The sequence below is a fragment of the Nipponia nippon genome, unplaced genomic scaffold, assembly GCF_047370975.1.
Source record: "Nipponia nippon isolate SJK-2023a ecotype South Korea unplaced genomic scaffold, ASM4737097v1 scaffold_16, whole genome shotgun sequence".
NCBI lineage: Eukaryota > Metazoa > Chordata > Aves > Pelecaniformes > Threskiornithidae > Nipponia > Nipponia nippon.
Genome location: NW_028262332.1, coordinates 11,094,381 through 11,118,572, shown reverse-complemented (window position 1 = coordinate 11,118,572; position 24,192 = coordinate 11,094,381). Strand labels below are relative to the sequence as shown.

Here is a 24,192-nt window from a genome sequence, read left to right as displayed (position 1 = left end):
GGTTAGAAGTAAAATAGTAAAAAAAGTACATGATGTAATCAGCGTGAAGATCATTAAATATAGCTTTTAGCTGTCTTTTTCTCCACAAAAAAAATTGTGCAAACAAGAACAAAATTACCACAGTGTGCTTGATTTTCTCTTCTGATTTTAATCCAAGGTTAATGTTCCTCTCTGTGGCTTAATACAGGCATTTCATTAGGAAAGCATTACACTGCTATTAGAATCAAGTTATTGGATTGTTTTGGAAATTATATCAAAAGTACTGTTTAGCATTTCAATTTGATAATAATTAACATGCCAAAGAGGTCCGTCTCATTATAAGGAAATCAGACAAACAAAATCCCATGCTAAATAGATTTCATATAAATATAAGCCTTTCCAGTTAACAAAGACAAGTAAGAGGATGGCTGGCTGTTAGCTTCAGCTAGTTTTGCAAGCTGAGGAAGACAATGCTCAGAACCAATTCTGAAAACTTTAAAGCATGTGAATACAGTCTTAGTGCTAACTTTCAGTTTCTTAAAAGTTTGCAAGACTGAATTACAGTAAAGTACTTCGCTTTGCAAGCGCACAGGTACTGCTCGCCGCTAACAGCGATCTGCGGTACCAAACCCGTGGGTCTCCTGAGTGTTTGCTACCTGTGTTCTGCTGCGATGGCAAAATAATCTTAAACCCACTTGCCTTTCAATCCACTTATTTAATAGCAGAGACCAAAGCATCTGGCTGGAAACTCTGAGGATAGGCTTCTCAAACGAATCACTCATTATGGCTAAAGAGAACTAATTAGGGGGCTCTCTCTGGCTTTGCGTGACTTGCTCAGCGCTTGACTCCTATGTTTCGGTACAATTCTTCAAGTAATCTGTAACGCTAGTTCCTGCACCTGAAACATAGCTTGGGGAGAGAAAAATTAACGGAAATGATAAGGTTTAAAAAATGTTTTTCAAACCGTGGCTTTGAAATCTCCCCATTAGTACAAACTGCTGCAATCCAAGCATTGTGTAACCTTTTCTTTACTCCTATTTTTATACCTTGCTGTGAGAATTGGCTCAATGGGCAATTTCTCATGCTTTCAGGGGACTGGGAACTGAAGGAAACCCTTCTGAACCCACACCCTTCACAAACTGGGATTGAAAAATAGAAAGCTAAGAATGACAGGAAGAAAAAGAAAGTAATAAAGAAAACAGAATGGAAAACAGCCATGAGAACTGAGGCAAGTGCACTGAAGATTAAAATTCTCACAACAGTTCACTGCTCCAAAGGAAAGCAGGAAAATGTGGATGCTCAGGCTAAGAACATACCCTTCCTTCCCCTCTTTCATGCACTTTAAAATATTAGTGGAGTTATACTGAAACCTTCGTCTCCAGCTGATTTAAAAAGAAACTACGAGAGCAATTATGGAAACTAGGACGCGGTCCAGCAGATAAAAGCTCATCTATTGTATCAGCCTGTCTATAAAAGCATGTTGGTTCCCACCTCCTAAGCTGGACAAACTTAAAAAAGACATTTTCCTTTTATTTTCATGACATTCCAGGGACCATCCCAGGATCTGCAAACCATATCGTGCAGCTACAACCTTGATCGATGTCTTCAGACTGAGACTGTGTTACTTTAGAAGCTTTTTCTGTAGCTCAAGCCACAATTAAGAGACATGGAAGAGCTGGAGTTCCTAGCACCTCTTCATGGGGCTGATCTACTTGCAGTTTTCAGCAGCTCAGGTTTATTCCTCCTAATCCCCTACATAAACCCAAGAGGATGAAGAAGCAGCAGCAAAGAATTGCTGAAGGGACAAGATCTGTGATGAAAAAAACTGAAATAAGAATCTCCAGAGAAGCAGAGGAGGTTGCCTGCTGGAAATGGCTGCCACCCAAAGAGCAACTCCTGGCTCACCAGGCTACTGGAGAAAGCCGATGGGGGCATGGAACATAAAGCCTTTACCTAGACACAGGTTGACTTCGAAAACGACATAAAAATGGAAAAAGGGTAAGGTCCAAACTTTAGATTCCCCTCCTGTCCCCACCCCCAGAATGATTCGAAATATGGAAGTTTGCTCACTGGGGAGAGTTATCTGACACATCCACCACAAACACCAGCCTTCTGCTTGATTCTCGCTCTTGCCACAACAGCATTGGTTTGCACGTGGCAATTATTTCTTAGGAAGATCCCACCGACTTTGCAAGGATTTTGTCAAGCGGTCAGAGATTACTGTGAGCAGGGTCTAGAGACTCAGTCCATCAGTGGCATTTTACCTGCTTTGCCCAGGGTCGGATCAGCACGTGCCATGTCGCTGCAAGGCATCTCTGTGCAAGGCATAGACAAGTCATTCGAGAGAGCAACAAGCCAGCTGACTGCTTTCAGCAGTTGCAAGGAGCAGAAAAAGCCAAAACTCTCCGAAACTTTCATGGGCAGCAACAAGGGTAACATTACACGACGGGGATAAGTTATTTTGAGCAGATCTGTACATTTTAAATACATCCAGAAACGTTAAAAGGTCTTTCGATAGCTATTTTCAGTGTCAATCGGATGCTGCGTCACCAGGTCTATTTTGCAGACTGATGGCATTCCCCAGTTTACTTTTAATAAGCAAAATTTACACTGACTTTTGCACAGAGTGCGTTTCCTGCGTTTGTCCTCGACCAAACCACTGTGAGAAGGTTTCGGCACGAAGAATTACACCTGTTACGGAGACCTTCAGGGAATATCACAAAACCCCCTTTCAAAGCAACGTACTTGTTAACTTCTCTCAAGAAACGCTTCCCGCAGAACGTAAGTGTTACCTGGAGTTAGCACGTACTGAGAACATCCACAAGTAAATAGTATTTGTGGAAAAAACCTGAATAATTTAGACAAATTCAGAATGGTTAGACAGCTGCAATTTGATACAATAGTGCATTGATACAGCATACTTTCAGTCCAAATATGGCAATATAGTGCAATTCTAAAAATAAAAGTGAATCCCTTGTGATATCCAGCCCTTTCGCTGTGTTTGTTTCCTTTTAGGGCTCAAGTTTCCCACAGGAAAATTATAGAGAGGAGTTTGCCTACAGTGCCCTACATCATGTATGGATAAAGCACAAACACAAAACGCATGCTGGAAGGTTTTCCTGCTCTTGGCAATTACGTACAAGCCGCACTATTTAGAGCCATCAAGATAAGAGGAAAAAACCCCACCCGCTCCCAAACGAACACACCTTTATCAGCACAGTTACATAAAAGTCATCCGAGACAAGACGTGAAAACATGTGACGTATCATTTATTTCTTAAATGTATTTATGATCCATTCAGACCTTTCAAATAAAGTGTACAAGTGCATTTCAGAATAAAAAACTACACTCTTCACACAGCTCTGTAGAACACTACATTTCATCAAGAAACTTGAAGCAAAAACTTCCTATTAAACCACCCATGCATCCTTTGGCTACAATATATCACTGATCAACAAGTACTGCTATTCAATTCTGAGTTTCCCTTTAAAGAGAAGGAGCATCCTAAAATATGCTACCCCTTCCAGAGACCTCTCTTTAAAGAGAGAATATTAAATAAATTAGCTAGGCTTTTAGGCAAAACAGTAAGGCTACTTAGTACTGTTGATGCATGATCCATATATTTGGAGAACAGGCAATCCTAGGCTATGTGAAATGCGTCAACAGCCCTTGAAATTTTAGTAGTATCAAGATTACATCAATCCAGAACAAATGGCAGACAAAAATGTAACCAGTGGAACAATCACTGAAAAATGTGCAGTTTCTCTTGGGATGGGAAGTGCTGATAACAGATTCAGAAAAGTGTTTATAAAATTCGCTAAGAACCACATTGACATTCTTAAAATTACATGTTGTACAAAGCCCTAAACTTTGTGACTGTACAATTACTGCCGTGTTAAATTGCTTGGTTTTAAATACATATATACACATACACACATATATATGTAAAATACACATATGTATGTATTTTAAAACAATCAATTTAACACGGCAGTAATTGTCCAGTGACACAGTACACATATATATATGTATGTACATCTACAGCAAAAAGGAAACAAGCCAAGAGGTGTATGACACAGCTGGGGTACGGATCATTTCAAAGGGAATAATACATTTCTTTGAGTTTTAATAGCTCATAGCAAAATTACCTCTTGGAAATAATTATGCAAAGATTTAGAATCAGATATTTACATGCTTCCAATTTATCTAGTTCCATTTAATATTTAAAAATATGCAAGTATTATTTTAAATCAGTAACATTTGTCATTTTTGGCTCAACTGTAGTTTTTCTTATTATTAGGCTTAGTTGAAAAATCAGCTACAGAAACGTCTATTAAAACGATGGGGTACAAGTACCCCTCTCCCCTGTATTTTAACAACAATTCTGAGTTGGCACAAAACACGTAATTCTGGAGCCACAACAATAACTCTTCCTCAGCTGCCTGGCGTATCGAAACACCCATCTTCACCGTCTCCCCGCTCCCTCGCAGAGCACAAAACAGAGCAAACCCAGGCAGAGACGAGAAACGTCGAGGAGCCCGGACTGACACCCTGATACTCCCCGCTGCGTCAGAATGAAACGCAGCCAGGGAGAGTCTTACGGGTCGGGTTGGCTCTAATTCACCTGTTTGCTTTACTAATCTGCTTTGGTGGATTTTTTTCCGTGGTTCTTCATCGCAGGGGTTTCACACTCACACCTCTTTCTCATCTTTTAATACGAAACCATTTCCAGCATTAAAAGGTGCACAAAGTTCTCAGAAACACACACATACACATTCTTACCTGTGATTTTGTCTATTCTTGGCCCTTTCACTGACACAGGAAAAAACTACCAGTTGTAACACTGCTCGTGTAAGGAGCTGGACTGTCTCCCAGCCAAACTCCTCGGAACGACCCTCTGACAAATGTCAAATCTGCACAGAACACACTGAAATAACCTCACCAGTGGCTTCTGCTGTCCCAGTTACCGTGAAGGCGCAAGGAGACAGGTGGGACGCAAGGAGAAGCGAGCATCCTTTGAAGTCAGATCGCTCCACTGTATTTCACTCAGCAAAGCAACCTAAAAGCACATGCACACATAGCCTCCCATGCTTGCAGTTTAATTGTAAACAGCATGTGGGAAAAAAAAAAAAAAAACCAATTAAAAAAGGTACTAATACAATTTTGAAATCCCTGAAGAAAAGACATACCCACAAGTATTAAGAACAGTAAAAAAGCTCATCATTAGCAACTGCAAACTCATGTCCATCCTGCTGCATTCATTAGAGGAATACAAAATTGAATCTAGTGTTTACATGCTAGAAGTACAATAGAAACTAGATTTCAAAGGTTACATATGGAGATAAATTTATCAGCGTAGGAACTTGCAAAACACTGTGCTGTACAGCATTTCTAAAGACGTAAGTCTGTGAAGACAACATATGCGATTGCAAATCCTTTCAGACAGTTCAAAAGCGTGGCTGGAGGTAACGCTGCTTCCTGTTATCTGAAAGGATTAACTGCGCCATTAGTTTTAGTAGGTTTTAATGACAACAATTTATCCTCAAGAAATACCAAACCCCTCAAAAACCGAGGCGATCAGAAACATACAGGTACCTTACAGCCCTCAGGGTTTTATTTCTTTGTACACTAAACATCAATTCCTTTGACAGCATCTACAGAAAATGTTTTAAAAAAATGTTTGTATGAAATACTTTTAATACTCAGTAATGCTAATATTTAAAAATACTTCACAGTGTGGTACTAATGTAACTTCATAAAACGAGCAACTTGAGTTAGCTAAAGCTCAAAGCCTTACATTATATTAAAATAGTCCAAAGATTTCACACACACACACAAAATCACTAGCACTATAAATACACCTAAGCCACTTTAGTGCAAAGTCTGGTTTTGCTTCCCCTGACAAATCCCTCTATATTCCTGCCAGCATATTAACACGTCATCCTTTACTAATCTAATTATTGATTTTCAAGGATTCATTTACAGTTGAAATCCCAGAAGAACTTTTTTCAATTTACCATAAAAGTAATGACTTGGTTTATTAAGCATTTGATTGGTTGCATCACGTGATCTTGGTAACATTTAAGAATGACTCGCATATGCGCAGCAAGATTTGAGTTCATCTTTACAAGGAGTTACTTCAATTTATTTAACTTTTTAATTAAAGGATCTCCAGTAACGACCACCAGAGAGAAGCCAAAGCTTTGAATTACAAAATTGCTATCCTCATCTTAAAAATTCATAAAAAGAAAGAGGTCGGAACGAGAAGTTCGGACTCCCTTCCCTCTCCCTACCCACCCAAGGGAACCCTCATGCAAAGGAACCGCCCGCGCGCAGCGCTCCTCCGCACACGCAGCGACTGCTAATTTCAGAACGCGTTGGTCCATCTAAACCCCAATTCTAAATATAATCTAATGCAATGTGCATCTGCTCAGCATTTCGAAAAACTTCTCAGCAAATAAAGCTCCTGGCTACCACCCCGCGTGCAGGTAACGGTCCCACAGCGACTCGGCCTCCCGGTCTCTCCCCGGCGCAGGGTCTGCACGTCCTTTGATCAGCTCGGTGATCGCAACGCTCCCCCCCCCAAATCTTCAGGCCAAAACAAAGATGACTTTAACAACTTCTGTTTCTCAATTTAAGTCACCACAAATTCACTAGCTAGAGAATCAGCTTTGACTGGACAGATTGCTGAAGTACGCCAGAGGCTGTAAATAAACAACCTGGATCAGGATACAGGAACGTAACTTACGCTAACGTTTTCATTAAGTGCTAAATCTCAAGAGATCCAAATGCGACATGGGTGAAATCCGCAAACACTTCCATTGCACGTAGAGCAGACACAGACTGTGGCTTGTTTTAAACTCTGCAATGGTAATAAAAACTGAAAGGTGACAGAAGTCAATATTGAACGGAGAACCGCCAGCAAAGCTGCCTGCATAAGCAAAACATTTCACCTCTCCAGAAAACCTTGCCTCACAGAAAAAAAAACTGAAAAGCTGACTAAAACTCTATCACATCAAATTATTTCCCTATTGCTACACCACCTCAGATGGTCAACCATGACACAGCCTGGTATTACCCCGTTTTACCTGAATGGAAATGGAGGGGCTGGATCGCCGCTCCAGGTCTGAGGGGAATCCGTTTGCTGCAGGTGCAGCAGCCCCGAGGCTCAGACCAGCCGCCTCCGGAGTGCAGCAAAGCAAAGGCAAGAAGGTTAAACTCCATCTTTTAAAAAAATGTATCGTAAAGGATATGACCCAAATTAAATACTCCATTGTTTTGACAGAACTGCCATTTACACACCGTCAGCGCAGGCACACTGTCCAGGGGGTTTCCTTTGTTTGTTTCCACTGGCCACAACTTTCAGTTTCTTTCTCTAAATACAACTGCATCTGATTTTACACATACTAGATTTTAATTTAGAGAGCTCTCCCCTTCCAAACACATAATTTTAGTATTAAATTGTCTGCCTTTGCTTATCTGCAGAAAAAGTCATTCGCAGTGGTACCTCTGCAATGCACAGGCAATAAGGGAAGCAACAACTGAGAAGCTTTAAGACATCGGCGGCCTCTAGAAGTCAGGAGAACACTTCTTTTCTAGTGCAAAATGGGTTGTTTTCGCGATGGGGGATGCTCCCATCACCCTAACGGAGGGGCTCTTTACTTTGCTGGAGACAGTCTGTACAACCCGACGGCCCCAAGGTCGAACCTGACCTCGCTCAAATGGATTCCAAGCCCGCGCTATGACAAAGCCTGAGGGACCCCGAAGCGAGTAAGAGATTTAATAGACCTGATTGACCCGAGACCACAGCCACATACAAACAACAGCATTGATCGTATAAAGATTATGAAATATAAGAAAAGCCCTATGTCAACCATGCTTTCTAGAGCTCTGAATTTCAGCAATAGGAATGGAAAGAGAAGAGCAGAAGAGGCGGGCTGAGACAGCAGGGAGGAAGCGCTGCTTTCACCAGGAGAAGAAACGGACTCGGCTCGGGCCCTTCTCCGCTGCCGTTACGCCCCAGCCTCTGCCCTCCTGGAAGCCTGAACAGAACAACCCCGGGGTCTGCACAGGGTCCGCGCCTTTAAGTCACGTAAGGGAAGACAGCTACTCTTCCCCCATTTAAGTATAAAAACCCACGGAGGCCTTTACACCTCTTGGATCTCAGCAGAACATCGGTTACAAACGTGTGCTTTGCCAACTTCAGAGAGTGTTGGTAGTGAGGTAAAGTTCAAGTTTATCTTGAACGACACCATGGAAAGGATGTGTCGTCGTATTCTGCAAAGTCACAGAAGGGAAGAAAAAGGTTTCTAAACTAAACAACAAAATAAGGACCACACCACGCAAATGTTTTAGCAGGTGCTTCAAGTACCCAGAATCAAAAATGTGTTAAAACGACAACAAAAGCCCTCCAAAACCTCCACCTCCTCTTACTAAATTAAAATTACCTACAACAGATGAATCAAGTAATTGGAAAAATTTTAAATGGGCCTTTTGTTTGTAATGTCTAAAAGTAGAGTCCTATGCTCAGATATCAGTTCCTAAGAAACGCGTTTTTAAAGCACCGACCTGAATTAGGAGCAGAAATTCTGTCAACTCCAAACCCTGATGTGGAGTAAGATCAGACTGAAATGTTTCAGGCTTCCCGACTCATGAAGGTTCAGTACATCTGTTACCATCACAGCAGTTGGTAATACCACAACAAACATTGAAAAATCTACTTATTAAATTTGCATACTGAACATTTCCATCTCACATAACCTGTATGCCTTGGAAGTGTCTTTTTCAGAACAAACTGCTGAAATTTAGGACTTCTTACAGGTAAAACCTTTATATGAGGAACAATGCCATAGAGATGCAGCACGAGACTGAAATTTAGAAATTCTCATTTAAGTCTCTGCTGTAAGAAAGACTCTTCGTGCAACCTCGTGCTACTCTTTGAGAGTCTCTGTGCCTCGGTACTTTATTCTTCTTGTCAAAGATTTGTGACAAATATTCAAGACTGCCCCTTGGCACTCTGACACGGAGCCATGTCAGAATTTCAACTAGCAGAAACAAATTTCTGAGTGATAAGAAGCTTAAAAACAAGTACAAAGCCCCTAATAGCAAATGAAGACTGTAGAAACTAGCAACATTTAATTAAAAAAACTTAACAGTAGATAACAGCAAAACTTCTGTTTCACACAAAAGATATCTGTTAAGTTAAAAAATACTGTCACTTGATTGGAGATTATAAAAAAATAGTATTTCATAGATTTTCTGCCAGCCTATTTGGAAAATGACAACATAATCAAAACCTAAACTTCCAGTAAACTTTAAAAAAAAAATAAAAAATCAAGAGTTCTAGATGAAGCAAATTATCACCTTCTGAGAAGTTGTGCATATAGAAATCCTTTCCATGGTACTAAAAAAATGCCACTGAATTGCATCCTGCAAATTGAACCTTCAAGCAGCTTAATTTGAAAGTGAGGCAGATAACCCTAATAAAAAAAAAATAATATATAGTCTGAGATGGAACTTCAAAATTAGTTAATTTAATCATATCACAACACACAATTTTTTATGAAGATGTAATTTGATTTCTGTCTTCTCCTTGGTGTGGCATTCATCTGTGCAATGCTCTTGATACCAATTTCTAAAGCACCAGGCACACTGAGATACAAATATAGCCAAGGAAGGATTAGATTCCTATGTACAACGATGGAAGCGATCCAACTGGAAAGTTTGCTGCCTAACAATTCATAGCAGAGATCGTGATGAAAAGGACTACTGTGCCTCATGTTAGCTATATGACAAAGGATGTTAAATGGACTGCTGAGCAAACAAGGTAATACATTTCGAAATTATTTCTTCCACAGTTGGCACAGTGAACAAGATCAACCCCCATGCAATTTCACTGAAGACAACAGACTCAAATGTTATGAATATTTAAAACACCTAATTACATACAAACCTAGATCAACATTAAATTAACTTAGAGGAAAAAGAAGTAATTTAAAATTTTAAAAAATCAATAAATTAACACAGACAAAACCAGAAATATTTGACACTAAAACTAAGCTACTGAGGCAACATTTAAAAGCGTCTGTGCAAACATTGGATGAAACTTGAACGCATCACTCGGCTGCAACTCCTCTCTGTCCTCATCTCTTGGAGACTTCCAGATTCTGATTTTCACCTCTCACGGAAATCATCTGAGCTGATGAAGACTTTGAGATGAGTAAGGCAACTGAACAAAAGCCTGGCTGTTAGGAATGTTATAACTGAACCCTAGCTGCAAAGCAACAACAGCTGCAAGCATGCATCTGCATCTGTAACAGCCACTACGCTTTGAGTACAATTCTAGGCTTATAGCGGAAGTAGCAACTGCTTCATCTCGAGTTAAATCTCTATGCCATGATTTAGACCCCTTACCACTTTTTTAAATTTTCGATATTCTCAAAAACTAGCATACAATGCTCCTATTTAAACGCTCTATTCATGCCATGGGGAAAAAAAAAAAAAAAGCAACAATCTTTGCTCTCCAGCTTCCACTTAAACCTGAAACTGCCATTTTTAGGGTTTTAGGCCCTAGCAGATTCTTTTCTTCTATTAAATTTAATCAAATGCTATTTTAGTGATAGATTGCATCACTTCAAAGACTTGGAAATGTTAGATAAGGTGAAGAGTCAGAGAAAAGCTATTGGGAGTTTACCTGAGAGGCTGTTCCAAAAATATCACACGCACCCCCTTTGATATTAGTGACTAAAGCCCTTAAATTGCTCCCCAAAGCCCACCTTTGCCATAATACCTACAAAACACTTGAGAACAATTAGCCAGCTGATGTGCTGTGAGCTTATTATACCATTTACAAATGACTCACTACACCCGTACGCTCCGCTCCCCCCACGGCTGTCTGTGTCTCTAACCAAAATTCAGACTGCAAGAGCTCTGCAGAACAAATCACCTCTATCGTGTCTGTGCAAGGATCACAGCGTAAGCCCCGGCTCTAGACACTGCCTTATTACAAAAGATAACAAGAAATGTCGTCGTGAAGGCATCAGGGTTTAGACAGCCTTTGTTCTTAAAATTTCAGATGAACTACGGAGGAAGTTTATCTTGAAAGGTTTGGACTATTGATGAAATACGTTGAAAGCAGACCAAGATATGACTTAAATGTGCTTTGTAACAGGGTTCTCAAACCAAAACGCGGCAGCTATAGTCGGGGGTTCTGCCCCGTCCTCCCCAGGAGCAGGCACCCGCACGTATCCGTGAGAGGAACTCCTGTCTCTCGGCAGTGAGTGCTGACCAGTACGAGCCGTGCCAGGAGCGCTTCATCCCGCTGCTCTCCTCCTTCGCTGCTGCCTCACTGGCAGCCTCACAAGACTGAACTGGAGCAAATGCGGATGGGCAGCAAGCAGGACGGCCTGTAGCAACCGCTGCACGTGCGAACACGGACAGAGACACGAACTGTTATCCTCCAGGGTAAAGCACGAAGACGAGAGGCCAGGGCTCACGGCAGACCGGAGAGGAGGGATGTGTATGCTTGCAGGAGGGACAGGGTAGAGTACTAACAAGAGGACGATCTTGATCTACGACAATGGTAGACCTGAAACCATTTAACAAAAATACAGAGTCTTCCCTTTGGCCAAGAGAATTACCCCAATTCTAAAAAAAAAAAAAAAAATTTAAAAAAAATCAAATTACTTTTCCCTAATATTTTTTCATTCCCACTATGACTAAGAGAGTACACACCAACTGTAAGACGCGCGCTCACGAATTCCCCAGGCTCACGGCAGTCCAACGCACCGACTGGAAGCACAGCGGAGGAAGCGAGCTGCGGGCGGCCATGGTATGTAACCTGCTCTCAGACCGGCGGTGCGGCGGGGGCAGCCCTGTCCCAGGGGCAGGGCGGGATAAGACGATGCAGACTGTAATCCATTATTACAGGAACACATGGTTCACTTTCATTTTCCAATATGGCATCAGTAAAAAGACAAGGATTTTCTTTAGGAAAACTAATCCATTTGAGGGCCATACTGCCTTCTTAACAGCATTACAGTACTCAAAAATATTTAATCTAAACTAGCTTGAAAAAGCTGCGGTCAATGAGGTTTTGTTTCTCAGATACTGACTTTGTTTGACCAGTTAGATACGCGTTTGCCAACAGGATTTAGCTCCTGCTATATTCGAACGATCTTTAATCCCACAAAGGCTAAAGAAAAATGTCTCTGATTTAGCTCTGTGCACTTATGAATAACTCAAATACTACAGTTAAATTTACAACATAGTTCCCTTAGCTGTTTAGAAGACAATTGTTTTCTTTCCTTTCCCCTTAAGTTCTAGTATGTAAAATATCAGAAGAATTTAGATTAAAAAAAAAAAAAAAAAAAAGGGGGACATGTTATTTTTAAAGCTGTTCTTGAGAAAATTTCCACACGCAAAAACGTGGCATTTCTCCACTGGTCTGAGAATAATTTTCACATGTTGGCATCATCCTCGAGTGGCTGCCACAACTCTGGTATCATAAAGCAACATGTATTTTCTCTTAGCTTATCAAAACACATTTTATTCAACTGCTAAATTTGGTCTGATCCAAGTTTTTCTTCTTATTTCACAACAAACAGGAAAATGCAGATGCCGTACTCTGATCGCATGCATGCATCCTACCAGAGAACCGGGGCACGGACGCCAGAGCAGTCCTCCTAAGCGTACGACTGTTCGGATCACACCGCTGCACTCATGGCTCAATAAGACCTTAAGTTCACACTAAAATGTTCACATTGTTCACTACTGTTCTAGAAGTCCTGTCTAGGTAGCACTGAAAAAAACAAATTGTTTGGACCCTTCTGTTATGATGCTGGAACATCGTGTCAATATACTTTGGCATATGTTAAAAAAAAAAATCCCTGTAATATACCATACACTGTGACATTTCCACTTCAGATCTATCATTTACATGTGAAGCACGAATCTCGAAAGAACCTAGTAAAGCTGTAAGAAAGACTACATTTTGCCGAAGCTCTCAGACACCCACTCCATTCAGTCACACCAGCTGGAGAGGTAAGTGTCAAGATACAGCTTTATTCTTAAAAATGAATATGGAGGTGAAACTCCACAGCCTCCTCCACAGCAGTAATTTTTTAAAGTGAAATCACAATGATATGTGCTCCTGATTCTTCTATGTCAGCAGCATTTCTCAGAAACCTTTTTGCAAATCTGGACATCTGAAAATCATATTTAACTTATTTTGCAATTTACGGAATTGTCCCTGCACTTCCCAGTCCAGCTGACAGGCGTCTTAGACATGACATCCATTGGAAGATCTTTTGCTCCTAGAGGTAGAGGAGTCCTTAGCTACCCTCTGTCTAGCGCAAGAGGCACAAATAGCCCCTGAGAGACGCTTAAGCCCCTTCTGAAAGACACTGTTGGAGAGACTGTAAATGACACAGTTGCAGAAACTGTTGCTAATGGCAAGCCAAGTGGTCAAGAAGGATGCAACGCGGTTGCTATAGACATTGGAGCTCTCCAGCAGAAAATAGATTATGTAGGGCAACCAGAGGATGTAGAAGACACTGGTGATGCGGAAAAGAACCATGGCATAGCGCTTGTCCGGGCAAGGCTGTGCCTCCCCAGCCTCCCCATCCTGAGAGCTGAAGCGCACTCGCCTCTCGTTGATCTCCTTGGTGTGCTGCTGGCAGATGCGGAAGATGTTGAAGTAAGTGAAGCAGACGATGAAAGCAGCCGGGGCATAGAGCATCACCACAATGAAGAGGGTAAAATAGGGATCGGTGTTCCAGGAATTGGCACACCACTGAAAGACATCTCCGTGATATCCAGGCTTTCCCCAGTGAAAGGAAGGTAAGAACACCAGGCAGGAGTACAGCCAGATGATCAGTATGCAGATTCGAAGTCTCCATGGGGTAACCAGCGTGTTGTAGGTCAGCGGCTTTGTGATGGCAATGTATCTGTCAATACTAATGCATGCCAAAGAGGCCATGGAGACGCTCTTCAGCACTGAGACCACGTAACCAAAGATTTGGCAAACCAAGGACTCACTCAAAACAATAGGATAGTGCAGCAGAGACAAAGAAGGCACCAGACAGCTCACGCCCACCAGGAGGTCAGCATACGCCATAGTCTGGATGAAGTAGCTGGTGGTGTGGTGGTTCAGCAGAGGTGCACAGTGAAAGACAAATATCACAATAATGTTGCCCGAAATAATCAGCACCATGAGGAACACAATAATAACCACTTCCAGGAGGCAGAAATTGATGGTCTCCAAATAGCTAATGGCCAGGAGACAGAACGGCCGGCCACTCTGGTTGCTAACCAAAGAGGAGTTCATCTTGAGCACTGCAGTGATCTCTTTACTTCATGCTCCTGCCTGCTGCCTGCAGCCACTCCAGGCAGCTGCTGCCATTGCGGCTGGTGCTGCGTGTGTAGCAATGTCAAAACCGGAGCTCCAGTCCCCAGGGCTGCTCCAGATGCTGCTGCTGTGCATTGTCTGCAGCACAATTCCCCTTTAAATCCGGCTCCCCGCCGCTACCGGTGCACCGGGACCCAGCGGCAGTCATGTCAGCAACTTCACACACGCACACGGGAGAGGGCTGATGTTAAAGCCCTCCCGGGTGGGCTGCCTCGCCGAGGAGGGACGAGGGGCCGGGGGAAGAGGGAGAAGGAACCGTCACCGAGTCAGGACGAGAGTCCTCCGAGGGCTGACAGAGAGAAGGGGAAAGTGCTTTACAAAACCGCCTCTCACCTCCACCGCCACCCCTCCTTCCCCACGCCCTGCTACAGCGCTTCCCCGCCGCCGCCTGCCCCCGCTCCCCGCCGGGCTCCCGCCGCTCCTTGCCCCCGCCGCTCCCCCACGCCCTCGGCCCGGGGCGCCGGGCTCCGGCGGCGGGCAGCGCGGGGAGGCTCCCGGGGCGAAGCAGCCTGCCCGAAAGCCCTGCCGCCGGCCGTGCGGGCGGAGGGATGCGCGGCGGGGAGGGGGTCCAGCCCTTCTCTCCTGGCTCCATTTTGCACGACGCTTTTGTTCGCCGCCTCTCCCGGACCGCGCCGCTCCGGCCCCCGCCGCCGCCCAGCCGCCCCCCGCCCGGCCCGGGCCGCAGCCCTCGCCCCGCCGCCCCGGCCCCTACCTGCCGCAGGGGAACAAAAGCCCGGCAGCATCCTCGGCCGGGCGCCGGCCCGGGCGGCGTGTGCTCCGGCCGCGGCGATGCGGAGCCGGGGGGAGGGGACGGCGGGGAGGAAGGGGAGGGAGGCGGGCAGGAGCGCGGAGGAGGGCGCGGCGCCGGCGGGGACCCGGCGGGGAGCGGGGCCGCAGCCCCCCGCCCGCTGCCCCCAGCGCCGGGCCCGGCCCCGGCCCCGGGCCGCCGGCGGGAGCCGGGGGTGGGGAAGGGGAGCCCGGCAGCGCTGCCCGCCGCCTCGCAAATGCGGGTTTCCCCTCAAAAGGCGCCGGGCGAGCCCGTTTCACCGGTGGCCGGCGGCGGGGGGGGGGGGGGGGGGTCCCCCAGCGCGACCCCGACCCCGCAGCCTCCGGGACAACAGGCGGGTCCCCCGCCGCGGGCAGCGGCGGCAGCGGCTCTTCCCCTGCGCGCCCCGGTCCTGCAGACAGACAGACACCCACCCACGCCCCGGTCCTGCAGACAGACGCACACCCACGCCCCGGTCCTGCGGACAGACAGACACCCACCCACACCCCGGTCCTGCGGACAGACACCCACCGCGCACCCCTGCTCCTCCTCTCAACACCTCACCCCACGGCAAATGACAGCCGTCCAAAGCAAGGACAGGAATTCAAACGTTGAGTCGTAATTTAAGGCTTTTCCATCCGAGCCCGTTTGGGGAAACGCTTATTCTGGAATAAACGTCTTCAGTAGGTGTAGTTTGTGTTGCTTAGGAGACACCTGAAACCAAGGGCAAAGCCGAGAACTGGGTCCCACCGGTAATCCAGATGTTGATCCAGGCAGGGAAGCACCTCCTGCATACACAAAACCCAAAGGCGTCGCTGTCCCTGACAGTCCCCGAGACACCCTACACCCAAGTAGACAAACTGGAAAACCCAATGACATTCCAGAGAGCAAAGAGGCACGAGATTCACGACACAGCACTTAAACTTGTATTCACACCATAAGCTAATACCATCACCCGTATTTAACCAGAAAAACCTCTTCGATGCACGCAAGGCAAAGATGCCATCACAGGACACTCGTATGTTGTTTGTCAAGAGCATTTTACTCACTCGACATGCTGGAGAACACGTTCCCGTGGCATGTGGAAGCTCGTTCTCCAGCCCAGACACTGGACTGCTCCACTGCCACGGCTTAGGACAGGCCCATGGCTACGGGAATGGGTCTTTGAACTGATCAAACCAGCAAGAGACTGGAGTGAGGCTCTTCAGCAACTCAAGTCCTTTTGTTCAAAAATGAAAGCGTGCAACTGGCATCCTTAGGAGCGTAAGCCCACACGCTGAATTCAACTGATACCAGCAAACCCAAGGTTTCGGTCCACCTAAGCTAAACATTTCTTATTCTGCGGGACACCTAATGGGAAATGAATTGCAGCCAAAGGGACAGATCTCAAAGCAATCACACTGCAGCGCTCGGGATTTTAGCTGACCTGTAAGCAGAAGAAAACATTGTACAATACACTTGTATTGGTCAAAAATCTGTGCTGGGCAACAGCATGACTTGGCAGATTTTTAGTTAGTCTTATGCAAAAGCCTGAAAACAAAAACTTGGTTTTCCTGCCCTATCTTTACCCCAAAAAAGATCCCTTTACTATTGTCCTTCATTTTTGTTATAATTTATGGCATTTCTACTCATGGCAATTGAAGTACTAGAACTGTAGCTAGGAAACATAAACTTTGAATCAAATTTAGGCAAGGGTATTGTGGTTATACAAAAACCAAGCTATGACTGAATTACTGCTGGAGAAACGATCTCCTATCCTTCCAAAGCAGAGAATGATTTACATACCAATTGGTTCAGATAGTATTTCTGGATCCTTAGGCATGAATAGACACATTATAAACATCCTTAAGAAAACAACATACATTGAACTTTAAATATATCTCAGATATATAAAAACAAGGCAGCATTGGAAATGGTGAGATTGACCAAAACAACATCTGGTTGCTGAAATCTCAAAACAAAAGATGCACCACCGAATCGCAAACTCCCCAATGTTTAGATTTTTATTACAAGTACAAGCATAACTCCTACACAGCTGACAGGTATTTCTGCAGAAGAGACAGGTCTGTTTTTTCCTTTAACTGACATTCTATTGTTTCTCCAAAGCTGAGAGGAATAACTCTATTCCAAGTTCATGCCAGCTTACTCCTGATGGCTTAACACACCCAAGCCCTAACCAGCAATCTCTCAAGTTAATTTTCTCACGCACCCCTGCACCAGAAGCCAGACCGAAGTGGCCAAAGCGGGTAAATTGCAACTGGGAGGTAACTGGGCTGGAGATAAACCCACCTGCTACCCCAGCCCTCTGGTCAAGCGCACAACCAGCCTACCGAGAAGAACCGCTCCTAAGTGACGTTAAAACCTGTGGCTCGGGTGGCTGAGGTCTGCGAGAGGCTGAAAAGATTTCTGCGTTGTAGAGACTTCTCCCACTCTACCCAGTGACACAGTACGACTTCATCTAAGACTGTCAGAAGGTATTCAAGAAATCATTCAAACTTACAACGAGAACTCTTGGGAAAACTACTGCTGGTAAAAGATAATTAAACTTTTATCACCACGTGATCAAAACTAATCAAACAAGGGATCTAGAGGTTCAGGCACACTGACAGCAAGACTACGTCATACTTCTTATACCATGATTCACAGACGTACGTGAGGTTTAATTTCAGTTCATCGTACACAATCGTGGCCCTTTGTACTCCTGAAAATTAAATGTATTCTTCTTAATTTATATGAACATATGGAAATGTGATTGTGATACAAGTGGAAAATAAATGTTAGCCACCCACAGCTAAAGTACTGTTACATTTTATGCCACCGATGAAGCAACACATTCAGTGAAATAATGGTAGTGACATTTTAATCTATTTCTTCATTAAAAACTAGTATCATCTGCACCAAGACAGAGGATTATATTTGGTAGAACTTTTGTGTACTGCAATCCTCTGCTCATGGAGACAAAAAAGTGGGAAGATGAGAAAGTGGGTAGCAAGAGTCCTGTTCTTGAAAACCTGCAACAAATTCACCTCTTACCAGGCCTAGAATTTCTACCAGAAATGGTGACCCGGGGGTAACGTCCCAGGATACTCCTCCTGCCACGGGATTTTTTTTTTTTTTTTAAATTTGTGCCACGCGACATCCCTCTCACGTTGTAATTTTCTTAATATAGTGTATTTATCTGGTACAACAGTTCATGGTTTTTTCCTTTCAACATTATTTCCTCCCACACAGACCTATATCCAAAAGCGTTTATTTTCTCCTCAATATTGTAAATGTCAGGTTCTTAAAATTTTGGTATTATGAAGTACTGCTCCACTGAGAGATCGCCACCAATCTGAGAGATTCAGGAGTTGTATTAATGCTTTTTAAAAACCTTGTCTGAAAAGTGGCTGTTGTCTATCTTGCTTTGTATCATGATCTTTTTTTTTTTTTTTAACCGGTGTGGCTAGCTTTACAAGTTTTCTACTCAACAATACTTTCCATCCACCTATGACTGTCAAAAACATAAAATATTTTTCCTGCAGGTGTCCATTAATGCCCGGAGCGAGTCCCTGTGTCTCTTCTCCTACCTTTCAGTGGCTGGAAGCCTGAAGATTAACAGCCATAACCACGATTGCCAAAGTCCTACCAGGAACAGATGCCTCTCAAAGGGATTGTCTAGATTCATTTACCTAGAGTTTGCTTTCTGTCCCCAGTAGGGACATGACCTTAATTCATTGGGCTGGCTTTCATCCACGCTCCCCACCACGAGCACGGCAATCTGGAGTTGCTAAAAGCTTTATTACTGCACACAGATGGTGTGCAAATTCTCAAAAGTAATTTGTGGAAGCACCACAATGGTGAAACTTAGACACTACCGCAACAACAAAAGCCCAGCTAATGTTTCTCAAAGAAATAAGGAACAAATAATTAATAAACACTGTCACGATGACTAGAACGCAACGAGCACACCTAGAGGCACGGTTTCAACGCCATTTTTAAAGCACATGTCAGATTCAAGAAGAGACCTAGACACAGCCTTCACTGGTAGAACACAGCAGAAGACATTTCCTTTTCAATCATTCCGTAGCCATGCATTAACAATAAGCAAAAAGCTATCCTTGCAGCAGTTAATTTGCAAAAGAAAGCAAAAAACAGAGATTTGTCGAGCACCAGGGGCCAGAACCGCAGAGGAAAGCAAACACCAGAAGAGATACTGGGGCGCCTGCGTCCAACACCCTGCGCGCAGGGGAAAAAAAAAAATCCCCGAAAGAGGCCAGAAGCTTTTGAAGCAGCTGTCAACACAGATCCTTATTAATTTGAGACTGTGCTGCCGCATGGGGTCATGAAAAGCCTGACAGAAATCAAATGCAGCTACAGGAATAGAGGTCAACATTAAGAGAGATGGGGCACTGGATTAGGAGTACTCAAACAGGCTTACTGCATCTCCTACTTGCACTGAAGAGCAAAGGTTTTCCATCAACTCCTTCTGCTTCTGCACTACGCCACAGCAGTTATTCTCAGACATACCACTTTCAGTGCATGGCAATGCAAATAATTGCACGCTTGCCAGAGAAGAATTTGTATTAGTGACATGCAAAACGTGGCAAAGCATTACGAGGACGGTAAAGCAATATATTATAAGAGACCCTTGCCTTCACATAATGAACAAATATCCTTTTTTCCCAGACACGTTTTCTCCTGCGCATTGCTGCATATTGACTGTAACTGAGCTGCTATTTTCAGAGCAGTATGAATTAGTCACATTAGAACTACAAAATTGTCAAATAATCTATGAAAGGCATGAAAATAAAAAATGAAAGCCACAGCGCAACCCAGCATTGTTATACTGTTAGCATATACTATGTACGACGGGTCTGCAAACATTATCTTCCTGGGTCTTGACTTCATGTTCCCATCAGCCTCCCAAACTATTTTGTATTCTTCGCCTGTTCGCATCTTTAGTACTTCCACACAGCCACTGATAACCTTTTTCGAAACCTTACACCTCTTCCGCTGCCTGCAGATTGAAGAAATCACAGATCCACCGTGGCCCAACCAGACACTTTTGCTCTCAAAGCGTCGATCTTTGTCCATTCTACAGAAACCGTCATGGCCCATTTTCATGCAATTTACATTTAAGTCACAATAAGGCGAACGGCCTCAACAGTGGTCTAATATGGCACTTCCAGATTAAAGGAGACTTCATTTTCATTTGCTTGAGCTGGTTATTATAGCATGCTGGTAGTATACTACAGACCTCATATGATTACAGCAGAGCCTGAAAATGGTCTTTCAGTACTCATTTTCTTTCACTGTTTAATTCCTTAACTAGTTTCCACGCTGAATGACCAGTGCAGGCATAGCCAGGCCTTTTGCTGCAGAACACAGTGCTGGATCAGCCTACTCTCCTTTGACTTGGACTCTAGAGATGCTCCCAATACATTAGATCCAGGTTATTTCCTTTGTCTCTGCCAAATGTAAATGAGTGGAAAGGTTTCACAGATTTAAAAATGAAATGTTAACACTATTCCTTTCTAGCTCACAAAGATAGTAGCAGTACATGTCACCAACTGTGCCACAAAGAGATCATCTTTTCCATTCTGATACCAAAACATCGAAACAGAGAAAAGTGACACTGTCAGCTACTCACTCGGCAATTAAAATAACACAACAGGGTAACTGTCACACACTCCTTGCCAGAGCACTCACCCTCCACGTTATTTGTATGATTTATTCACCACAAAATCCAAGTTATAGCTCTACAATGCATGCACCAATATTAAGGAATTCAGATCAAGTTTCTTCTATATTCAATAAGCGTGTGAAAGTACTTATGGCGGAACATTTTTAGCTAATCTAACATGATTCATTCAGATCACGTAGGATCCTTCCTGCATGATTCCAGCAGAAACGGAGTTTAATTTCAGAAGCCCTCTCGCCCTCAGAATAAGGTCTTTAATTGCTCCTTGCGAATCTGCGCCATCAGAACATAGATATACAAAGGCTGATTCAGTTGTTTTGCTTTTTTAACTGGTGAATAATTAATTTCTGTTATATTTGTACTGAAGTTGCATCATTAATAATTTCTAATATAGTCCTTCTAGACTTGCATGTTTGATGAAAGCAGTAAAATACAATGTATCTATACAGATCACGGTCAAATCCAAATTAACACATCGGTTTTCTGGATAAGGAAGTGACATTTTATTTTGCGACCCATTTGTTGCTCTAGAACTCTGAGAAATACCAAATGTATATATGATTCTTATTTTCTTTTCCTACATTACTGAGGTCAGCATTCAAGATGAGAAGTTAAAAACCTGCTGTCTAGTGCAAAAATGTCCAAAGCGTTCTGTTTTTTCTATCAAAAAAAGGCTGCAATTTCAACTAGCATTGGATTTTTAGCATAAATGTGAAGACAATACAGCAAAATTCAGCTTTCGTTCAGGAAAGCCAAACAGGCAAAGGAAATGAGCTCCCTTAATCTCTGTCAATCATGAAAGCAATTAATAGAATACAAATTTCTGAAAAAGTAACTCAGAACTCATCCGAGTGAAAAAGAAGGAGGACTATTAAAAAGAAAGCACTCCAAGTAGAGATAATGGCACAACTAGCACTGCATGTTAGGGCTTTTTGCTGGAGGGAGGATTGAATTATACTCACTGGTTGATAGGCTATATTCAGATACATTCATGAACCTTTAAGCAAGAGGGTACACACTCGGAAGTCTCCGTATTTCCATTCCTTACGATATGGGGGAAAAAAAGATGAAAAAAAGCATTCTACCTTTGTGATGAGAATTCGGTACTTCTCCACCAGGTGATCGTTATTATGACACCCTGCCAGCAACTGCCACACTTCTCCTCTTAGGGCCTCAGGGACACCGCTTCTCACCAACGCTGACAAGGTCTTTGGCCTCACGCTCAAATTGAGGTGCCTGGGTGTAGGGGAAGGCATTGTTACTGTTATCCAAATACAAATAAACGGGTACATGAGCAACAACTGATGTGTAACATCAAACATGTCAAATGACAGGAATTTCAAGACAGTCCATATGTTGCCAGAGTAAGTGAAATTCAAGTTATGAAAAAAACAGATTTGGAGAAGCACTTTCCAAATGATTTCCTTGATTCCCATTACATTTAAATATAATATAAATATATAAAACACTCAACAAACCAAAACACTCCAGCAAAAACTAGAACTGGAGGACAGGTGCCACACTGTGTAAGATTCCAAGCTCAAACGACACCAAAACCAGAATTAGTTTGCAGAAGCATATGCTGCTCTCTAGTCCTCCTACACTCGAGCAGGCAGGTAACCTTCCAGGTGAGGGAGGGAGAGAAGGCAGGCAAACAGAGCTATAAAAAAAGTCTCACATGGTTATCTAACTACATCCACGCATTTAAGCAGCTTCCACTGTACAAGCTAGTCCCATCTAAACAGCTTCTTCAAGCGAGACTGGTGACAGCTCATAAATTACAGCACTGTAAGTTGTAAAAACTAAACCTACATGTAATTTATGCAGTTACAGAAAGTTAAGCTCAACAGTCCATTCGTTGCTTATACATAAAATCCCCAAAAGACAGGAGCCTTAAATCAAGAAATTACATTTTTTTCTGCAGTTACTAAAAACAAACTTCTAGGTAAAATGATTAAGAGGACTGATAGACAAAGCCAGGCAAAAAACTGAACTTAGGTCATATTGATCACATTATCTTCTTAACAATAAACTGGTATTTAATAATGTTTGTTAACAGTCCAACAGATATGCGGATGATAATTTTACACAGACTGGGACTCCTTGTTGCCTTTCTCCAGTCTACAGTGTTCCAACACAGTAATCTGGAGACTAGCAATGTCCAACATTTAAATCAGTATATATTGCACAGGACCTGGTAGCATAATGTCCTCCTTCACTTTGCTTTCTCTAAACAAAATCAACTATAATAAAAATAATGTTTATATAATTGTTACATTTTTATATATATATACACCTTCATATCTATAGACATATATTTACAGAGCATTTATTATACCGTTATATAAATATATATAAATACTTATATAAAACACTTGTTCCATACAAAATATTAAAACTCTTTGTAAAGGCCTATAAAACTGCTTTGCCTTAATCTCGGATCAGAATAAGTACAACAGTAATTCCAATGGATACAGCCATGAACTGTAAGGCTGTAGACAAAAAGCCACACGCTACGAGATTCTTCCGAACTATTTTGAAATGAGAAAATTGTGTGACTCAGCAGTTACGAAATATGAGCCAAATATTATTTAGAAATCACAAAATACCAATGCATATTTAGTTGCTATACAAATCTAATTACAAGATTCTAAAAAACTAGCATGAAACTACCTGAACTCTGATTTTTATGATTTTCAATCCTCTTACGTTAAAAGCTCGAGGATCATTACTTCCAAATACTTGTTTTTAGTTAAGAAGGAAAGCCCTTTAACACATATTAAAGTTGTTGCCAGCATTAGCACAGAAGCACTTCATATCCTCTTAGAGCTGCCAAAACATTTTCAATGGGAGTCAGGTGGCTTAATTATCCTTGAGCCCTTGGAAGACTTACAAAAAAATTCAAGTTGAAAGAAACTTTATCACAGCACCAGATGCATAGAGCTCATCTGTCAAAGATGTTCCTACAAGTCCAGGAGAGGCAGGGAAAAGGGATCACCTATCATTTTACCACAGCCTTCCCCTTCTTATGAATGCGTCCATTTCTGATGTCCGCTTTCCTACCAAATTAGCACAATATATTAGTGCAAAACCAAACTGGAAGTAAAAGTACTTATTCAAATAAGTACTAAGTAGTTGTGGAAAATAAAAAATAACGCTAAATTGTTATAACCTTAATTTAAAGAGAATCCTGGCTAAGTGGTCACATCAATACTTTTCCTCATCTGAAGTGCATGACTTACTCTAATCCCTGCTGTCCTGTTCCATAGATCTAATATTCTATTCAGATCTTTGATTTGCTGTACACTCCTTGCCCTGCTCCTCAGTAACATTAGGAAGCAGAAGGCAACAACCAAA

The 24,192-nt window shown here is 42.9% G+C and overlaps 2 protein-coding genes across 6 annotated transcripts in view; both read right to left on the bottom strand.

Annotated features, from left to right (window-relative positions):
* RABGAP1 (RAB GTPase activating protein 1) overlaps positions 1-24,192 on the bottom strand; it is a 75,470-nt gene that overhangs the window by 22,000 nt on the left and 29,278 nt on the right. For all 5 annotated transcript variants that reach the window (XM_087753485.1, XM_087753488.1, XM_087753486.1 and 2 more), the window contains one exon: positions 21,921-22,071. In XM_087753485.1, the coding sequence (XP_087609611.1) occupies positions 21,921-22,071 (151 nt within the window). The remainder of the gene's footprint in view (positions 1-21,920; positions 22,072-24,192) is intronic.
* On the bottom strand, positions 12,358-15,223 carry GPR21 (G protein-coupled receptor 21). The gene is made up of 2 exons (XM_087753491.1): positions 15,099-15,223; positions 12,358-14,675 (listed from the first exon to the last, which is right to left on the bottom strand). Exon 2 carries the CDS (start codon positions 14,303-14,305, stop codon positions 13,259-13,261), a length of 1,047 nt encoding a protein of 348 aa, XP_087609617.1. The 5' UTR covers positions 14,306-14,675; positions 15,099-15,223; the 3' UTR covers positions 12,358-13,258.